This window comes from Gastrolobium bilobum, unplaced genomic scaffold (genome assembly GCF_033153095.1).
Source record: "Gastrolobium bilobum isolate Gb01-03AN ecotype WA unplaced genomic scaffold, APGP_CSIRO_Gbil_v1 utg21704, whole genome shotgun sequence".
NCBI lineage: Eukaryota > Viridiplantae > Streptophyta > Magnoliopsida > Fabales > Fabaceae > Gastrolobium > Gastrolobium bilobum.
The window spans coordinates 121,250-142,381 of record NW_026895606.1 but is presented as its reverse complement, the minus strand read 5'-3'; the positions used below and the strand labels follow the sequence as shown (position 1 = coordinate 142,381).

General features: G+C 37.6%; 1 protein-coding gene across 5 annotated transcripts; it reads left to right on the top strand.

Moving 5' to 3' along the window:
- The first annotated feature begins 572 nt into the window (after positions 1-572).
- Positions 573-19,678, top strand: LOC133284087 (probable acyl-activating enzyme 17, peroxisomal). 5 transcript variants are annotated; one of them, XM_061481081.1, is made up of 15 exons: positions 573-615; positions 967-1,285; positions 1,474-1,603; positions 1,703-1,959; positions 2,643-2,847; positions 10,785-10,825; positions 10,931-11,053; positions 11,263-11,336; positions 11,504-11,724; positions 16,778-16,872; positions 17,279-17,495; positions 17,813-17,938; positions 18,021-18,119; positions 19,079-19,291; positions 19,379-19,678. In XM_061481081.1, the coding sequence occupies exons 2-15, from the start codon at positions 1,032-1,034 to the stop codon at positions 19,487-19,489; spliced, it is 2,166 nt and encodes a 721-aa protein (XP_061337065.1). In that variant the 5' UTR covers positions 573-615; positions 967-1,031; the 3' UTR covers positions 19,490-19,678. The 5 variants fall into 5 exon arrangements, 4 of the variants coding, with proteins under 4 accessions (XP_061337065.1, XP_061337052.1, XP_061337059.1 ...); XM_061481068.1 differs by having other exon boundaries at positions 10,928-11,053; XM_061481075.1 differs by lacking the exon at positions 573-615 and adding an exon at positions 622-748 and having other exon boundaries at positions 10,928-11,053.
- Positions 19,679-21,132: the final 1,454 nt, after the last annotated feature.

Genomic DNA, 21,132 nt, shown 5'->3' with positions numbered 1-21,132 from the left:
TAGCGAAATAGATCTGGGAATCAATAAATCGGTCATATAATCAATCTAATTGAAGCAACAAACTAGCTATACATCAGAACTGGTGTGACCCGGCACGACCTGGTCCAATCTCAAAAAAAAAAAATAGCAAAAAAAAAACATTTAAAAAAAAATCATAATAGACATATTTGAGTATTTTTTGCTTATTGACTTACATAGGTTATGTATCTACAACACTAATATATCTGTATTATGCACTATACAAGAAATTTTAATTTGACTTAAAATTAGAGAAGTCATTTACTGAACCTAAAATCTCGTATCACGATCATTATATTTTTGTTTGATCCTTTATTAGATAATAATGTGTGATTTATTATTCTTTATATTAAAATATTTGAAATTTATTTTTTACAAATATTTGATTATATTTATAATATTTTAATATAAATTATAAAATTATATATAATTATCATATGATTTAAGCAGTAGTCCCTGATTGAACCAATCAATCTCAATCGAATTTAGGGGACTCATTTATAATATCATTCCGCTCTATTTCTTATCCTTTGTTTTAAAAATGGCATGCCAAAGAGGACCATACCACGTGAGACCATACCGTGTGACATGCGGAAGGTAAACCAAACCGAACCAAACTTTCTTTTTTAAATTTTTATTTTTTTAAATGGCCTCGCACCCCAGAAACCAACCCAAAAGATAACATTTCCAAGCTGCATCTGCTGACAGTGAGAGTGATCTGGATGTGCTGGTATCTATCCAATTAGTTATTGGTCATGAGATTTATTTATATATATTTTGATAGATTAGAAATAAAATTTGTGATGATTTTATCTATATTATAACAAATACTGAATGGAATCTTCACGGTTTTGAGTTTTCAATTGAAAGGTTAAATTTGTAGCAACCTTTTGAAATTCCATTCGATTTATAATTTTATTGTAATGTTTGGTTGCTTTTGGATTTCAGGCACAAAGAAGTTAGAGCCTAGATAGAGTGAAGTGAGTTTGGTGCAGGGTGTGTTTGTTGGTTACATGGCTTACAAATCGCTAAGCTTTATCACTGTGTCCGATATTGAATCCCTTGGAGTTGCAAGAGAAGCTGCTGCTACACTCCATGAACGTCTCACAGAAATCATTGGAATTCATGGAGTTGGTACCCCTGCCACGTGGCAGAACATCACCAGCAGCATCCTCAACCCTGAACTTCCCTTCTCTTTTCATCAGATGTTGTACTATGGTTTCTACAAGGATTACGGTCCCGACCCACCCGCTTGGATACCCGACCCGTATGCTCTTTAAGACCACTTCTCGTTCAATATGTATCATTTATGTACATATTTTGATAAAACTTTGGAAGTTCATGATTTTTCTTTATGTGGACACATGCAAGATCCGTGGTTAATGTGTGCAATAATTTAAATTATGAAATAAGAGCTAATGAGCTTTTTGTTGTTGTTAATTCATCTGTAATTAGGGAAAATGCTACTGTGACGAATGTTGGTCAGTTACTAGAAAAGAGGGGTAAAGAGTTTCTGGGTTCAGCATATAAGGATCCAATTACAAGCTTTCCTGATTTCCAGAAATTTTCAGTCTCAAACCCTGAGGTTCAACCAAGATAATATCAAAAAATTTCTTTGAATTTCTCAACTTTTCTCGTACTTGGCAGTTTCAGTGTTTGTCATTGTTATTGTGTGTTGTTTCAGGTTTATTGGAAAACTATGCTGGATGAAATGAACATATCTTTTTCGAAACCACCTGAATGCATCTTACATGATAACCTCGCGGGGGAAAACCCAGGTGGTAAATGGCTTCCTGGAGCATCTATTAATGCGGCAAAGAATTGTTTAAGTTTAAATTGCAGAAGAAGCTTGAATGATACTGTAATAATATGGCGCGATGAACTACATGATGATCTTCCTGTTCAAAGGATGACACTTGGGGAATTGCGTGAAGAGGTCTGGTATGCTGAAAATAGCCTGTCCATTTGCTATTAGCTTTTATTGCTTTTTTCTTGCTACACTTGTGAATTGTACAATATGTATCTTCGTTGTTGTTCAGGACATTTCAAAATTCCTTTTGTGCCAGCTTTCCTCATATAATCAGTTTAGTCTATCATTTGTTGCCTTTATTCTTGACCATAATCATAGCTTGTATGGCAGTTTACAACTTATAAGAGTTGGCAGGATAGACCTCCCACTTCCACAGTATTAAAGTGCAGTTTCTTACTTGTGTGTTGGAAGATTGTGGTTTGGACCAATTGTACCAGAAAATATAGATGGTAGCTTTATGTAGCAGTTTTTCCAAACTTTATAACGTCCTAAAAGATACTTGCTGCACAGCTAACAAGAGTTGGCAGGCTACGTCCGTGCTTCAAACAAAGTGCAAGTTCCTACCTTTCTAATCTAACTTGTGTGTATTTGACTTGCTTCCTAACTTGTATATTTGAAAATTATGATTTGATCCCCAAAAATATAGATGGTAGCTTTATGCAGCAGTTTTTGAATTCATGGTATATCTTTGGGTAAATCTTTGAATTTGAAACAGTGCATAGTGTGGTTAGTCTATGCTTATAGCTTCTTTAGTTCAAAATATCAAAATAAAAAAAGAAAGAAATGAAATTGTGTTGCATCTTTTAACTTGTAGGTTAGTTGCGCATGCTCTTGAATCACTGGGTCTGGAGAAAGGATGTGCAATTGCGATTGATATGCCAATGAATTTTAAATCTGTGGTTATCTACCTAGCTATCATTCTTGCAGGTTATGCTGTTGTATCCATTGCTGATAGTTTTGCAGCACTTGAAATATCAACCAGGCTGAAAATATCAAATGCAAAAGTCATATTTACTCAGGTTGATTCCCTATTTTCATCTGGTGATTTTTTTATCTTGTCTTTTCAGGTGTTTTGATGATTTTTCCTGGATTTGTCACTTAGGAAACTAAAGTTGTTGTTTATTGCTATTGAAATTATATGCATTTTTAGGTAGGGAAGGACGAAACGAAAGAATAGATACATGATGATCTTAAATTGATATTCATTTGATATGATACAAAATGCAAGGTACTAATCACTATTATAATAATACTACACTCATATTCCTAATTAAATAAGGAAACAAATAATAAAATATAATGAAATTTGACAACCACTCCTAGGAGATCTTCTAAGATACTCTATTTATTCAAAGAGGCAATAAGGATATTACAGGGTATTCTCTAGATATTCTAATACTCACCTTCAAGCTGAAGCTTACTAAGCTTCAAGCTTGTAATTAAACATACTAAAATAAAATAAATGAAAAATAGAACATAGCCAACATCTGGGATGGAGACATGTCAGATTGTATTTGGGATAAAGACAGGTTAAACTGTATTGGGTTGGTGTGAGTCATAGTCAACATAAATCACAACTAGTATGATTCATTCCTGAGAAAGAAGTCACTACTGATATGATTCTGTTAGGAAACAAACAGTATCTAGACACAATTAATGAATAGTTGTTCTGTATTCTCTCTATTCCAGTAATTCACCATTGTTTAACATGAAATAAATCTGGCTACATCTCCATAGTAACAGCTATGGATCAGAATTACAATGAAATAAAGGAAAATAACAATGACGAAAAGCAATAAACAGGGTCCTTCGAGACACCTTGAGAATCTCCCACAATTGCCTGAGCAACTCAATTGACCTCCACGGTGGCCACACCTCATTCACGTACATAATTTATCACTTTCAGGCACAGCTTGCGTAACAAACTCCTCTAACAAACAAGCTGACTTAGCATTCTCATTGGGCTGTGACACAGCAGCTCTAACATCTCCATTGGGCCACTTACTCCTATTACGGTCTCTAATATAATCCTTCCCAAATTGGGCTTTGTGAAGTTGAGCCCTATCAATACTTTCCCCCAAAGAAAGCACCTTGTCCTCAGAGTAGAAATCAAGGAATTGGGCTTGGATAACAACAAAGTCTTCCCACGAATTCTCAAAAGGAGGAAGATCATGCCACTGAATTAATGCTTGCAACAGCCCCTGGTGATCCCTGTGCCATTGCAACACCTTTTCCGGCACCACAAACAATTCCCACTCCTCGGAAAGACCAGAGGGTAGAGTTTGAGCATTGGCAATAGGACGCTCTGCCTCCTTGAGCAAGGATACGTGAAAAACCGGATGAACCTTGCTAGAAGTTGGAAGGGCCAACTTATAAGCAGTTTCACCAACCTTTGCCAGAACTTCAAATGGTCTGTAGTAACGTGGACTTAATTTTTCATTAACTTTAGAAGCCAGAGATTTCAATCTGCAACGCTGGAGACGCAAATAGACAAAGTTACCCACCTCAAACTGCACATCCTTCCTTTTTTTATCCACTTGAGACTTCATGCTGTCCTGAGCTTTGCGCAAATTCCCCTTTAACTCCTCCAAGATAGCTTCCCTATCAGCCAACAGTTGGGAAACTGCATCCACTGCTGGAAAACTATTACCAACCCGTAAGAGGCTAGGAGGATCAACACCATACAACGCCTTAAATGGGGTCATCCTTGTGGAGTTCTTGTAAGTGGTGTTGTACCAATACTCCGCCCAGTGCAACCACTTAGGCCAAGTGCGGGGTTTGGGACTACAAAAGCAACGTAAATAGGTTTCAAAACTCTTATTCACCACTTCAGTCTGCTTGTTTGATTGGGGATGGTATGCAGTTGTGAATTTAAGTTTAGTTCCTGCGCATATAAAAAGCTCAGACCAAAAATGACTTTGAAACAACCGGTCCCTATCTGACACAATGGTAAGAGGGAACCTATGTAGCCTAACCACCTCCCTAACAAACAAGTCAGCAACCTCCTTAGCAGAATAAGGATGAGCCAATGGCAAGAAATGAGCAAATTTGGTGAGATGGTCTACCACTACAAAGATAGTGTCCACTCCGTGAGCCTTAGGTAAGTCGCCAACAAAGTCTATGGATATATCCATCCAAACCTGAGACGGTATGGGCAATGGTTGGATTTTCCAGCAGATCTGGATAGGACTAACCGGTTTCTGTAGAAAAGGCGTCCCCCCTGTAGGTGGAACCCGGCGTGAGAGGCTGGATTTTCCAGCAGATCTTGAACTATGCTCATAAGTCTCGGATCAACTTGCACTTCACGGTCAATCTCCCCCAACTGAGGCAGCTGTACCCTCAGATACCCGGACACGCCAGTTTTTAAAAAAAATGCGTGTCGGACACCGACACGCTCTGACACGTTCCGACACGCGATCAACATTTTGGGACACGTGGTCAACTCTCCAACACGTTTTTTTGACACGTAGTCAACTTTTTTCGACAGGTGGTCAACGTTCCGACACGCTCCGACACGTTTTTTTTTTTTTTTAGTTTTAATTTTATTTTATTAACTAAAAATAAAAAAATTCATTTATAAATCAATTTTTTTTCTGTTATGAAATTTGACATAAAAAATTAACAACGTACGAAAAATTATTATTTTCTATATTTATGTTATGAAATTTGAATATTTGATTGGTTATATGACTTATAGACTGTTATATGTATTAAATATAAATTATATTATATATATTAGAAATATTATTTAATATCAAAACGTGATCCAACGTGTCGAAATATGCCAATTTTTAGAATTAACGTGTCGTCGTGTCGTGTCATGTTGTGTCGTGTCCCGTGTCCGGTGTCAGTGTCCGTGCATCATAGGTTGTACCTTAGACAACAGAAAAAATTCCTCACTACGAGACAAAGCATCAACGACAACATTCCCTTTTCCCGGCTGATAATGAATCTCAAAATCATACCCCATTAGTTTAGAGACCCATTTTTGCTGACCCTCTCCTAGTACCCTCTGCTCAAACAAATATTTGAGGTTTTTCTGGTCTGTTTTAACAACAAAATGCCGACCCAACAGGTACGGTCTCCGCTTTTGGACAACAAATACTACAACCATTAGTTCTTTTTCGTAAACTGATTTCCCAATAACGTGCTGCGAAAACCCCCTACTGATATAGGCTAAGGGCCTGCCCTCTTGCATTAATACCGCTCTTATACCTTTACCTGAGGCATTAGTCACCACAACAAAAGTCTTGGAAAAGTCAGGGAGGGCTAATACAGGGACAATACTCATCAACTTCTTCAATTGGTCAAAAGCAGCGTGCGCATTTTCATCCCACTTAAAGGCATCTTTCTTCAATAAATCTGTGAGAGGGCGTGCTAGTTTGCCATAATCCTTGACAAACTTCCTATAGTAGCCTGTTAATCCGAGGAATCCCCTCAGTCCCTTAACGTTCTTTGGAATTGGCCACTCTTCCATTACCTTGATCTTTAAGGGGTCAGCCTGTACTCCTTCTTCAGTAACTATATGCCCAAGATACTCCACTTGCTTTTGTCCAAAAACACATTTCTTTTTATTTGCAAACAATTTGTGAGAACACAGAATATCAAATATCTTCCTCAAGTGGTCTACATGTTCAGCAGCCCCTTTACTATATACCAATATGTCATCGAAGAAACCTCAGATACTGTTTCAACACATAATTCATAAGGGCTTGAAATGTAGAGGGGGCATTAGTAAGGCCAAATGGCATTACTAAATACTCGTAGTGTCCCTCGTGAGTCCTAAAAACGGTTTTGGGGATATCCTCGTCCTTCATTCGGATTTGATTAAATCTTGATTTAAGGTCTAGCTTACTGAACACCCTTGACCCCCCACCTTATCCAATAATTCGTCAACAACTGGAAGGGGGAATTTATCCGGGACTGTGACTTTATTTAAGGCCCTATAATTCACACATACTCTCCAGCTCCCATCATTTTTTTTTCACCAAAATAACAGGGCTCGAATACGGGTTTACACTTGGCCTAATCATACCATCACTTAGCAACCAACTTCTCAATCTCAGATTTCTGGTAAAAAGGATACCTGTAAGGTCTGTTGGGCACCTGAGCATCCGGTTTCAAAATGATGGCGTGGTCTTAACTCCTTTTTGGAGGAAATCCCTTGGCCTCAGCAAAAATATCCCCAAACTGCACTAGCAGATCGTCAAGCTCCTTCCATTCCTCTTGGAATTTCTGAGAGGGAAGGGAATTTTCCCACTTCACGTAGTAGCCCTGTCCTTCTTGCTCCAGTGCCTTTGCCATCGATTTAAGTGAGGCAATGGTCCTGGAGAGAGACGGATCTCCTTTAATGCTTGCCTCCTGCCCATCAATTAAGTATTTGATGGTCATCTCTCTAAAATTCGTCTTGCACAATGATGCTATTCTGAATTCCAATAACAACTCCCCTACACACCCCCTGGCATGTCACCTTATGCGCGTTCCCTATCTCGACAGTGCATGTGGGCGTCACCTCCACCTTCAACCCCAAGCTGTCTATCAGTCCTTGCTTGACGAAGTTACTAGACGCCCCACAATCAATGAGCACCTCCACCCGTTTGCCACCAATCATCCCCCATACCTTCATGGACTGATTCGATGAGATCCCCATCAGGCTCTGCAATGATAACTGGAGAGACGTATCCTCATCGTTCTGCAACGGGACAGCCACGACCAACTCGACTTCCTCCATTGACTTTGGGTCTTCTACGTCTTCTTCATCTACGATGAGGAGATGAAGTTGTCGAGCGGTACACTTGTGTTCTGGTCCCCACTTTTAATCGCACTTAAAGCATAGCCCCTGACGCCTTCGCTCTTGAGTCTCAGCATCTGAAAGGCGTCGGACTTATTCCTGGATGTCTCCGTCGCGCGACTTCCGACGAAGCTTCCCTGCGTTGGCTCTCCTTGTGTCACACGTGTTTGGGTTGATTTGGGGAAATCTGAGGCTGCCTTCAGTGTTGTGTGCCTTAACCCAGAATTAGAGGAACTCCAGTGTGTAGTGTTCCTTGGGCCCATATTGAGTCTCTGAGGCCCACTAGCACTTTTAGGACCAAAGAAGCCCACTTCTTCCTCAGCCTACGCAGCATTCCTAAGGTCAATCCTTTGGGACAATTTCATTATGGAAGTCAAACGCAGCTCAGTGTTCATAAGGACTTCCTCTCTTATACTAGCTTTCAGCCTACTCAGCCAAGCCCCTTTCAATATCTCTTCATCAGCATACCTCATCATCCCTACCACCGTCTCGAACTCTGCATGAAAATCAGCTACGGAACCCGTTTGCTTCAACGCGTATAGAGGACCGTAAGGATTATCAATCATCTCTAGTTGGAAACGGCCTAAAATTTCACGCCTAAACAACTCCCAAGTGATGGTGACATTGTTGAGCTCCCACCATTAGTACCACGTGAGAGCTTCACCTTCCAGAACAAGCATTACAGCCGCCACTTTCTCCTCGTTCCCAATCTCATTTGCTTGGAACTACCTCTCCACCTTGCTTTACCAGGCGTATGCGTTTTGCCCAGAGAATGAGGGAATTTCAAGCTTCCTGCACCTCAGCTCTCCGTAACTTGCCCCTCTGCGATTCCCATTCGAACCAGAGGAATCGCTTCTCCTTCTTCCCCCAAAATTTCGCTCGTCCCAAAATCCTTCAGATCGGAGCTCTTGGATTCCAGCCCCGAGCTCCCTCAACTGCCTGATGATTTCTTCCTGATTAATATCACTTGCTTCCATTCGTTTGATCAGCTCCTCTTGTCCCAACTCTGTTCGACGTGACCTCTCTTCCAATCCTTCCATGGTTCTCGTTCGCACCATAACCCAGCTCCCAGTCGGAGCTTTGATACTAATTTGTTAGGAAACAAACAGTAACTAGAAACAATTAATGAATAGTTGTTCTGTATTCTCTAATCCAGTAATTCACCATTGTTCATGGCTACATCTCCATAGTAACAGCTATGGATTAGAATTACGGTGAAATAAAGGAAAATAACAATGACGAAAAGCAATAAATAGGGTCCTTCGAGACACCCTGAGAATCTTCCACAATTTCCTGAGCAACTCAATTGACCTCCACGGTGCCCACACCTCATTCACGTACGTAATTTATCACTTTCAGGCACAGCTTGCGTAACAAACAAGCAGACTCAGCATTCTCATTGGGCTGTGACACAGTAGCTCTAACATCTTCATCGGGCCACTTACTCCTATTATGATCTCTAATATAAACCTTACCAAATTGGCCTTTGTGAAGTTGAGCCCTATCAGATTCATTAGTGGAAAAGGATAGCATGACAAACACCTTCCAAATTTCTCCCTCTCAATGCAATGCTAGGATTGAAAAAGAGTCATATAGTAGCAAAAATAATGGAAAATCAAATACAACAACCGCAAAAAATGCCAAGAAACAACACATCAAACGTGACAGAGAGACTTTGAGAGAATAAATCATATTTGGCCATCGAACACAGAAAACTATAATAGAGGAGCCAAATAGCTATGAGAAGGCTGCAAATAGAAGTGAAGGATTTGGTTGGAAATGGCGCAACAAGGTAAACAATGGTGGAGGTAGAATGAATAAAGACAACACATGCAATAAAGAGGCTGATTGAACTGATTTCAATGACTGGTTGGACAAGGTGAGCCCTGATATGGAAAGAGGATGAGACAATGAGTCAAATGGAAGCGACCATGGCTAGAAATGTTGTTGGATGTGTCCTCACACCAAGACGCATCCTCACATGCTAAGCATGTAGATTAGCATATGAACGTTTTACATGTGGGGATGCGTGGCAACTTGGAAAGCGACGAAACTCTAGCGGTGGAATGGTGATGTACTGGCAATAAGGATGGTGGCAATGCTGGGCTGAAGAAGCCCGTTACAGAGATGAACCAAGGAGAGAAAAGGTGGCTTGAATTTGTCATGCTTAATGGGAAGGTGAAAAATAGTCACTGAAAATTAAGGTAAGATGAAACAAAATATACCAAGTAAAAAGAGTTCCAACTTTGGAAAACTTGACATTGGAAAAGGATGAGATAGGTCACGGAGGATGGTATTGCTTTGATATTATATTGAAAATATTGAGACTTTAGGAAAGGTAGAAGGAAAAGAGGGAATAGAGACTATTAGAGATATGATATAATATATAAAATGATTCATTTGCCTTCACCTAACAACTTAAGCTTTTTGGATAGTTCGTTTCCTGCTTTTGTATCCAAGTGGTCATGAGTTCGATTCTCACCATCCCTATTTTCTAATAAAATTCAAAAGTAAGATAAAATCAGCACAAGGTAAATAAAAAAAAGGCCTATGCATTATCTATGCTTCAAGATCAAAGGGCTCTTGCGTGAGGGGATTTGTTAGAGATAATATATGAAATCATTAATATGACCTTCACTTAACAACTTAAACTTTTAGGTTGAATTGATTATTTGACAAGGTATTTAAGCCTCTATAACCAAGTTATCCAGAGTTTGATCCTTGCCGCACCCATCTATCTAATAATCTTCTAATAAATTTTAGATGGAGTATTAGAATATCTAGAAATATCTCATAATATTATCATTGTATCTTAAAATGAAGAGAGTTTCTTAAATGATCTTTTTTGGAGTGGTTTCCAAGTTACATTATATTTCATGATTTGTTCCCCTTTTTTTAATTAGGATCAGGCCTCTATTCTAAATAAGAGTTAGAACTTTGTATTTTGTATCACATCCTTCATATCAAATCATTATCAATTTTAGATTATTCAATCTCTATTCTTTTTTTCCTCCTTTGCTATCTAAATTCCTATAATTCAACTATTTAAGAAACCTAGCTTATTTCTTGATGTCAGCTATTATTGGCACTCCAATTGTAGTGTCATAGTTATTGACTTTTTTCCTGTCTCATTCTTCCTTTTCCCTCCTCTCTTTTATTTTTCAGGATCTTATTATTCGTGGTGACAAAAGTCTCCCCCTTTACAGGTGAAAATCCTTCTTACCATTTAGTAAAGTAACCCTACAACTGAGTTGTCTCCTTTGTTTCTCAGTAATAGGGTGTCTCATGTTGTTGCTTCACAAATGCAGTAGAATTGTGGATGCCCAGTCACCTATGGCAGTAGTTCTCCCTTCCAGAGGCTCTGGGTTTAGCATGAAACTGCGCAATGGTGACCTTTCTTGGCTTGATTTTTTGGATGGAGTCAATAGTCTCAGGTATGCATTTTAGTCCTCATTTATTCAGAGATGGACAATTTATTAAATAAATTATAAGAAAACATTGGTAGGCTATATGCCTTTGATCCTTTCGCCATGCTCATGGTTACTAATGTTCAGAGATGATTTGAATGCTCTACAGCATGAATAGTTTAATTGTGTAGTTCTCTTGGAATTCTCATTCTCATTTGTTGTCATGTAACATATAGAGGGAAGGAATTCATAGCTGCAGAACAACCAGTAGAAGCATTTACAAACATTCTCTTTTCTTCTGGAACAACTGGTAAGTTAAATTTTGTATTTTGGCCTGAAAGCATAGATATTTAAGCGCAAAGCTTTTGTAATAATTAAGGAGATTTGAGGTAAAAGGCTTAATTCAATGCCAAGACTTTGTTCGCCATGTGAAGCTGGCTTAAAGCTCATCAAGTGTCATCTGATTTGGCCGTATAGGGGATCCAAAGGCAATTCCATGGACCAATATTACTCCTTTAAAAGCTGCTGCAGATGCATGGTGCCACTTGGACATCCGTAAAGGTGATGTAGTTTCCTGGCCCACTAATCTTGGATGGATGATGGGGCCATGGCTAGTATATGCATCATTGATAAATGGAGCTTCAATGGCTTTGTATAATGGATCCCCTCTTGGGTCTGGCTTTGCCAAGTTTGTACAGGTATAAGCTTATCCTGCCGCTTAAATTTTCAATTCTTCCCTTAGCTTTTGTTGCCTGTCAACGTTTGCTATTTATTCATTGGCACATTCTCAAAAAGTTATTTGTGCATAAAAGCAAGTACTTATTTGGAAGATTATATAAAAGCAATTATATTTTTATCTAAGAAGTTTGTGCAGATCACTTTGTACTTATTTTACTTTTGAGAGCTACCATTGGAGCAGCATAAGGTTGCTCTTTTTTGACCGGAAGGTCTCAGTTTCAAGTTCGAAAAACAGTCTGTTTACCAAAATACAAAGGTAAGGTTGTGTACATTGACCCTAACCTTTACCCTCGTAAAGTTGGGGGTCCTTATGTGCCGGGCTTTTCCTTTTTTCCCTTCTATTTTACTTTTACATTTACCTGAACTCATCCAAAACAAGTCAAAACAATTGTCTTGTGTACTTGGATCATTCCATTATCTAAAAATACATGTCTATGTTAGTAGCAGCCCCCCAATTAGTAAGGTGTATGTGAGAAGAAATAAGAATGGGCCCAATGATCTAGTTGAGCAGTGGGTATGTGAGAAGATATAAGGATGGTTCCAATGATCTAGTTGGGTAGATCGTGTTAGTAATAGTAGTTTGATTTAATTGATATTGTTAGGTATATTAGATAGAGCTGCCTGATATTAATTGATATTGTTAGATATAGTAGATAGATTACTTGATATTAATTGACATGGTTAGATACAGTAATTAAAGCTGCCTGATATAGGAGGATATTTCTCTGATAAATTAGTCAGAAGCAGGATATTTCTTCTTCTTTATGAGCAAAAGAATAACCTAGAAATGTACACTCAGAGTGAACGAAAGGAATGACATGACTTAGAGTGATGAACCCTCAAAGAAATACTGATTGTATTAATTGGAAAAGAGATGGAGACTGAGCTCCTTATAGAATTGCGAATTCACAGAACAGCAAAATCAAAATCAAGTCACTGTCACTGATATGAAAACTGAAAGGAAATTAAAGTGGCACATTACCATGGCTCCCAAGACATCCTTTGAGACCTCATGGAGAATCTCAGAATCCCTTCCCAACCAACAACACAATTCTCGCGTGCCATTCCCCTGCCCTCCTCTCCACTTTTGTTCTCATCATTCAGATATCCTCCTTTTCCCCTTCTCCATTCCTAACCTGCCACGTGCCACTTGGCCTAATTAATTTTTCTATTCCTTGCACTTGTTTGTCTCCCATTTTTCCTCCTCCTTTTACATACCCACTTAGGTCCCTATGCATTGTTAACCCTTCAAGCCCAATGAGCTCTTGTGTGAGAGGGTAAGTTAGAAATATAAAATAAAGTAGAAAATCATCCATCTGCCTTCACTGAATAGCTTAAGCTTTTGGGAAAGTTGGTTGCTTGACAAACTGAACTATTTTGGTGATGAGTGTGTGAGCGAATCAGTCTATGAAATATACCAAAGTCAAAGAGGGCATTAGATAAGGATCTCAATTCACCACCCCAATCAGTTGGAATGGACATGATTTTAGTGTCTGATTGCAATTTAATCACGGTTTTAAAATGAAGGAAACAGTAAGAGCTTCGAATTTGAAACCATCTGAGGAAGTAGTGAGTGCAAAACCATTGTTTTAAGAATTAGATCCAAGTGTAGTGAGTGCAAGCATTAACAAATGTAATATAATACTTGAAACCATATGAGGAAGTAACAAGGGCAAGTCCCCAAAGATCACTAAACAAGAGATCAAGAGGGTAATCGTAAATCGTAGAGGAAAAGGAGGAAGACAAGCGGTGAGCTTTGCCTAAGCAATATACTGAACATAAATCATTAACACTTTTTTATTAAATGGTCACACATTTGAAGTACAGACTTTATAATATTGGAATAAGGATGACCTAACCTACAATGCCATAGATTTTACATAGAGAAAGTGGGTGCTCCTAAGGGTGGAGTGGGTGCATTTACGGTGTTAATAGAGTGTGAACTAGTATTAGGAACAAGTGAAGATTGTACCACAACAGGAGAGGTGAAATTGGAATAGCCAGTAGCAGCTACAACCGAGAGACAACTTGGAGAGGAGGCACTGGAGGGTATGAAGTGAGCTGGGATGATACCACAAGATTGGGTTAAACAATATAGACCATCAGTCCTAAGCATCCCTTCAGAGATAATTCTGTGTGTCTCCTGATATTTTACAAGACAATTGGTAGAATGAAGCTCAAAATAAATATTTTTATCATGAGAAAACGGACTAACACTGCCAAGGCTTTTAGTGATAGAGGGAACAAGGAGTAGGTTTTTGAGGGTGAAGGGTTTGTGAAGGTGTGTAAGAGGGAAGTGAAGTTGAACCCATTGACAGAATAGGAAGCCCTTGGCTATCACCCATGAGATTATGATCTGAACTATCAAGCTCATGCTGCTAAGGAAGTTCTAAGGGTTGCCAGTTACATGATGAGTGGCATCTTAGTCTGCAAACCTCCGAGTTCTGACCAACTGAGGCTTCTGATGTTGCAAGATATGCCATTGGAGAAGGCCTGGAAGGCTGAGAGGATGGACCAGAGAGAGGAAACTGTCCATGGGGAGCATAAGAAATTGGTGCAGGAGGACGTGGTGGCACTAGAACAAGTTGAGAGGATCGTGGTGGCTTTTGGGGTTGTTAGTGCCATGGCAAGGCAGGAAATTGAGTAGGAGAAGAATGTGTGATAAGAGAAGTGCAACTTCAAACAGCCCAACAGATGCAGGCCCATGTGTAGAAGAAAAGGAGCAGCCCATGGGTGAAGAGGAGCAGCCCAAGCAAAGTAGAACTGAACCAATGCTGGTTTATCACAGAAAGAATAGAAATAGGGAAATTGTGTGACGTGTAATGAGTTGTAATAAACGGTTATGGAGAGAGAGTGAGAGGTGAAGTTTATTATTGTTGTTATTGCTTTCAGTATTGCTTTGAGACGTTTATATGGAGTGGAGAGTAGGAGTGAGAGGGTATCGATTGATTTGTTAATTTTCTACAGGTGTAGAGGGGCTAGTGGAGTTATCTCCTTAGCAGGGAGCCTTGGCTCTTTTACTTTTCTGTTGCAAACCTTACTGTAATCGTTCCTTTTATTAATATACAAATTGTCTCCCTCTTAATTGATAGAAAGGGCTAAATTCCTATCAATGTGGCACCGGTGAAGAGGCTGGAGATTGAGGAGCACCAGTTGAAGCATGAGCAACATGAAATCCTTGACTGCTGGTAAAGTCGGAATTAGCACCAAAGGAAAACTAGCTGGAGCTTGAAATAGGATGGGTCAAATCTGTGATAACAAATTGCAGGATCTGATCTGAGATTGAATATGCGTAAACAGAGAGCAGGGATAGAGAGGGGGAGAGCAGAGAGTGTGAAGTGAATCTTGAAAATGTAATTGACCTAATAACTAATTTATTCATATATAGAATATATATAAACTAGGATCTTAACTGACTCTAACTGAATCTGTTATAGTTGTAACCCACTAACAGTTGTTACAGAACTTTTAAGACCTATTTGTAGACAGACTAAGCTAATTCTAGAACAAGCATAACCTAAACTCACTCCTAGCTGAGCTTAGACTCATAGCATTCTCTGACAATTGATGTTGTTAGATATCATAGATAGTTTTTCTTGATATTAATTGACACTGTTAGATACCATAGTCAAAGTTACCTAGTACCTGTTTGGCGGGTTTTTTTTTTTAACTTCTCATTTCCTTCTAAGGGGAAGCTTAGTGAAACATATTTTTATAAAAGCTCTTATCATAAAAAAGCTTTTTTTTATAATGAATAAAAAATAAATAAACCTTATTCTCCAAGTAGGAGTATTTATAAGACGTATGTCACCTTTTTCTGAGTTCTCTTTTTTTTTTTTTTTTCAATTATGACCTTTTTCAAGAGCTTATGAAAGTTATTTTATCAAATAACTTATTTTTAGCTTGAGCTTTAAAATAACTTTTAAGCTAAATTTTTTATATAATCACAAATAACTTTTAGCTTTATATTTTAAGTTCTTATTTTTAGTTTTAGCTCAAAAGTAACTTATAGTCAAAAAAAGATACTTCAAACAAGATAAGGATGATCCTTTGACGAAATAACCAGAAGTAGAATATACCGAATGAAGAGGAAGAGGATTGGGCATTCATTGGTAACAGATGTATGTGTGGTAGAGATAGGCTTTCGAATACCTGAGTGACAGCAGATTTGTAACCATTCTTTCTCTTCCTAACCATGGGTTATCCATTGATCCCGGGGTATGGGAGGTCATATCAATAAAAATTTCATCTTTATTTCTTTTGTTATTCCTGACTTCTGGACCAGTTCTATAAGTCTACTCTCTCTCTCTCTCCATTGCACTACAGAACAGAAACTACAATTTTTTAGCAGTTTATTTTCTGCCAATAACCTTTGCTTTAATTAACTAATGTTTTACGTATAAAATCTATAATAGGAAGGTGCATCTGGGGAAAGTCAACCTTGTGTTACGGTTTTTGGTTTTATTCCATAACACAAGCAGTGGATGGACTGTGTTTCTGCAGTGTGCAGCTTGCAGCTATTGATCTTTTAAATAAATTTTGCTCCGTGTTATGTGTAATTCAACAGCATGACAGAATATATGTTTGTTGTACAAGTTATAAAAGAATCTCTCCTTCAATAGTTGCTGTTTCTTCAATTAACTGAATGTTTGCTTTCCATAATTATGAAGATAGGGAACAACTATTCAAGATAACTTGGCAACCATTATGCATAATGACAACTGTTGATGATCACAACTTTGCCACTGATGTAGTTTGAAAATGACCATTAAACATAATTTTTTTGTTTCCAAATCAAATGACACTATAGATACCAATATATATATATGCACAATAAAAATAATATTAATAATTTGAATGCCAAAAAATTGTTCAAGTATTTCTTGTCCTAGATTTTCTGTTTTTCCAAGAAAGCAAAACAAATCATATAGTTGTGTTCCTTTTTGGTCAGTCATTAGGATTGTTTTTGTTATATTCTTTTCTTCACACGGAATGCTTATGTGCCCTGTTCAGGATGCTAAAGTAACGATGCTAGGTGTAATTCCAAGTCTTGTACGGAGTTGGAGAAGTGCGAATTCAACATCTGGCTATGATTGGTCTGCTATCCGGTGAGTGTTAGTTAAATCTTTGTAAAGAACCAATTCATCCCAAAAGCTTAAGCTAATGGGTGAGGCTACATTAATGATTTTATATATCTCAACACGCCCCCTCACACGAGAGCCCACTGGGCTTGAAGGATGGACGATGCACATGCCCACCTACCTGTGCAAAGAAAGAAATTCCACTAGAAAGAAAGTGGGGGGCGGTGAGGATCGAACTCGGTACACCGAGGCTTTGATACCATATAAAGAACCAATTCAACCCAAAAACTTAAGCTGGTGGGTGAGGGCTTTTTAATGGTTTATACTATTCTCTAACAATCTACTACCCTAATACACTGAGGTGCCGCATGAATGTGAATGTCATTTATGATTATGCAGTATTTGATTGGAACTATTTTTTTTAATGATGTAGTTGCTTTGGCTCCACTGGAGAAGCATCTAATGTAGATGAATACCTTTGGCTGATGGGGAGAGCTCACTACAAGCCTGTCATTGAATATTGTGGTGGTACAGAGATTGGGGGTGGATTTGTTTCTGGTTCATTACTACAGGCTCAGTCATTGGCTGCTTTTAGCACACCTGCTATGGGCTGCAGTTTGTTTATTCTTGATGATGATGGCCATCCTATTGTAAGCGCTACTCATTCAACTTTACTTCTGAATTATGTTACTTTTCACAATTATCAGTGTTTAATATGCTGGTGAACTATATGCAGTTCTCGCATGCTAATGACGTTAAAATTAATGTTTTAGTTTCTTAGTCATGATAAGTATTTATATTTACACTAAGACAATTTCATTTATTGTTTTTGTTCCAGAGTTTTTCATACTTGGTTCTGCCAAACTAGTCAAAATTCAAGTCTATGGCACTTCACTTTTCTTTCTTGAACAAAATATTGCTGAGATTAAATACTTAAACTAATGTTCAATCTTCTTTTCTGTTACAGCCTCAAAATGTTCCAGGAATAGGTGAATTAGCTCTTGGTCCCCTCATGTTTGGGGCATCAAATACACTGCTGAATGCTGACCATTATGGTGTCTATTTCAAGGGAATGCCCCTTTGGAATGGAAAGGTAGGCATACCATTCTCGTTAATAATGTGGTAATTGGGTATCTAGGATGCCTGAATATTTACATTTGAGTTTCTTTAGTCAGGTTTTACGGAGGCATGGAGATGTATTTGAGCGTACTGCTAGAGGATACTATCATGCACATGGTCGTGCAGATGATACAATGAACCTTGGGGGAATCAAGGTAAATATTTTGCCTTTATATTTAATTAGTAAAGCAGTTAGAATGTCAGTTGAATATAAATATGTGCCAAATCAACACCAACCGTTATAGGAAGCAAACCAACCATTCTCCTTTTCCTTATACCACGTGGAGCTTCATCAATGGTGCAATGATGCATTCTCTCAAAGCCAGGTGTAATTCCTGGTGAATATGGATTAACGTATTGTCACTAACTTCCATGTCTAAAATTGTAATAATGTACAGCTGCTAGAAAATTGTAATAACATATGGACACTTAATTGTCATATGAAAATCTAAATCATTGTATGAAATTAACTTTCAGAGAATACATCAATACAAAATGTTAGTCTCTAGAAAGGAATCTGGGGCATGATAGAATGTGGGCAGCCTATTAATTGAAACACAGAATATGATACATCTAACAATATGTTGCGATTTATGTTACTCTTTTATCGATTACTACTGTGAATATATCCTGTGGCTATCGTCTTTAATTCCTTTTCAATCTTATGTTTCATATCCAGTAACTGACTCTTCAATTATCATTTCACATGAAAAAAAATAAAAAAATTCTCTGCACAAGTTTGTAGCATCAAATAATTGACTTTTTTGAGTTTTGTTTTGTTTAGACCTTTTTATTTAAAATTTTCTCTAGTTTGCTTTTTTAAGTCTGTCTGTCTGTGATTCCAAACATATAGATTCTCAATTTTATTTGTCTTATTTTGTTAATAAACTAGTTTCTCTATTTTATAAGTTTGTCTGTGATTCCAAACACATAGATTCTCAATTTTATTTCTGTCTTGTTTTGTTAATAAACTAGTTTCTCTATGTGAGAATATGTGTACGCCCACGTGTGAGAGAGAGAGTGAAAGACTTGTCTTCTTCTGTATATAGTTTGTCCGAAGGTTTAAACATTCAACTTTATTAGCGTTCTCTGACATTCCCTGGTGTTTGGATAGGTAAGTTCGGTTGAGATTGAACGCATATGCAATGGAGTAGATAGCAATATCCTTGAAACAGCTGCAATAGGGGTACCACGTTCTGGTGGTGGGCCTGAGCTGTTGGTTTTAGCCGTTGTATTCAAAAATTCAAGCAGCACAACAGAAGATTTACATCAATTGAGAATGTCTTTCAATTCAGCTCTCCAAAAGAAACTAAATCCATTGTTCAAGGTACTGATTAATTTCTATTATTCATGAAATTCCTGTTTTTCGTTATCACATTATTTTGGTGTTCTAAATACATGCTCATTTGCATAGGTTTCTCGAGTAGTACCACTGCCATCTCTTCCAAGGACGGCATCAAACAAAGTTATGAGAAGGGTTTTGCGGCAGCAACTTGCTGAACATAACCAAAGTTCTAAAATATGACAAAGATATTGTTAAAGAGAAAACGAGAGAATTTGGTAAAATTCATGTCTCAATTACACAATGGGGTTTCGATTATGTAGCAAAAATAATAATACCCAATAAATACATGCATCACTAGTATCCTAATTTCTATAATTACATGATTCTAAGTACACCATTCACATAATCAGCAATATACTATTTAGATAATTACCATAATCACCAACATTTTCTCTCTTAAGTTCGCACCAAATTTATTATATATTTAACTTATTTGAGGACTTTTCCAAGATTTTGTGAAAATATCAACCTGTTGATTATTTGAGTGAACAAAATTAGTATAGATGTTTCCAAATAATTTATTCTCTCTAAAAGTGATATTTAATCTTAATGTTCTTAATTCTCATGAAACATTGGATGTTACTTACGTAATCTCTTCAAATTTGAGCTCTCTAAGTAGTTGTTTTAGGTAGATAAGTATATAAGTAGCTAAGAGCGATATTCTTTTTGAGCACTTGATCATGCAACCATTTTTTTACTTTTCCATAATAATAGCACATTATCCTCTATGAATATTCAGCAATCATAAGTGGACCTTTTATCAGTATGAGAACTTCCCCAGTATACGAGTATCCAACAATCTATGGGTGACTTTTTTCCTTAAAGATAAGGCATATTCTTGGAGAACCTTGACATATTTTAAGAAAAAAATTACGACATCTCAGTGTCGAGTACAAGGAGAATTGAGGAACCCACTAATCACAATGATTGCAAATAAGATATTTGGAAGAGTAATTGTGAAATAGTTCAATTTTTGAATTAACCTACTATGTCTTCCTAGATCCAAAAGTTGATCACCATGATTTAATAGAAGTTCAGTGTTTGGATCTTTAAGAGTGTCAATTGGCTTTGCCTTCAAAAGATCGATAACTTCAAGAGTGTTTGTGAAATTATAATATCGTCCTTTGATTGTGCTACCTTTATTCCCAACAAGGATTGAAGTTTGCCAAGATCTTTACAATGAAAGTATTAACTAGACTGTTTTATCTTAATGATGTCATGGTGATTCGTGCTAATGATAACAATGTCGTCAGCAATTAAAATCAAATAAATACATCTTAAGCTGAATAGTTGTGAAAAGACGGAGTGTTCAACTTCACTTGTGAAGGCAAACTGTTGAAATATGGTGCTAAATCGAACAAACCAAGCTCAAGTAAATTGCTTAAGAGAAAAAGATTTGTGAAGATGCTAAACAATGCTAGAAGACTCCGCTAAGAAATAAAATGTAGGAGGTTGCTCTATAGTTTGGCAAGATTACTATGGAGGAATGCATTTTTTTATATTGAGCTAATGAAGTGACCAATGACCAATAACAACCAAAAGAGAAAGAGGAAAATAGAGGCCATTTTCACCAACGATGAAAATATGTCCCTGAAATCCAAGCCAAAAATCTGGATATATCATTTAGCCGGCAAATGAGCCTTAACGTAGTCAATCTTGGTTTTAGAGTCAACCTTAACAAAAAAAAATCTTTCCACAACCAGAAATCGGATTTCCATGAGGAGGAAGAACCAGTTCGCAAATGTCCCTGCATTGAAGTGCATTTGTCTAATCAGTCATAGCCTACCTCCACCCAAGATGGTATTGAGTATGATGCATCACCT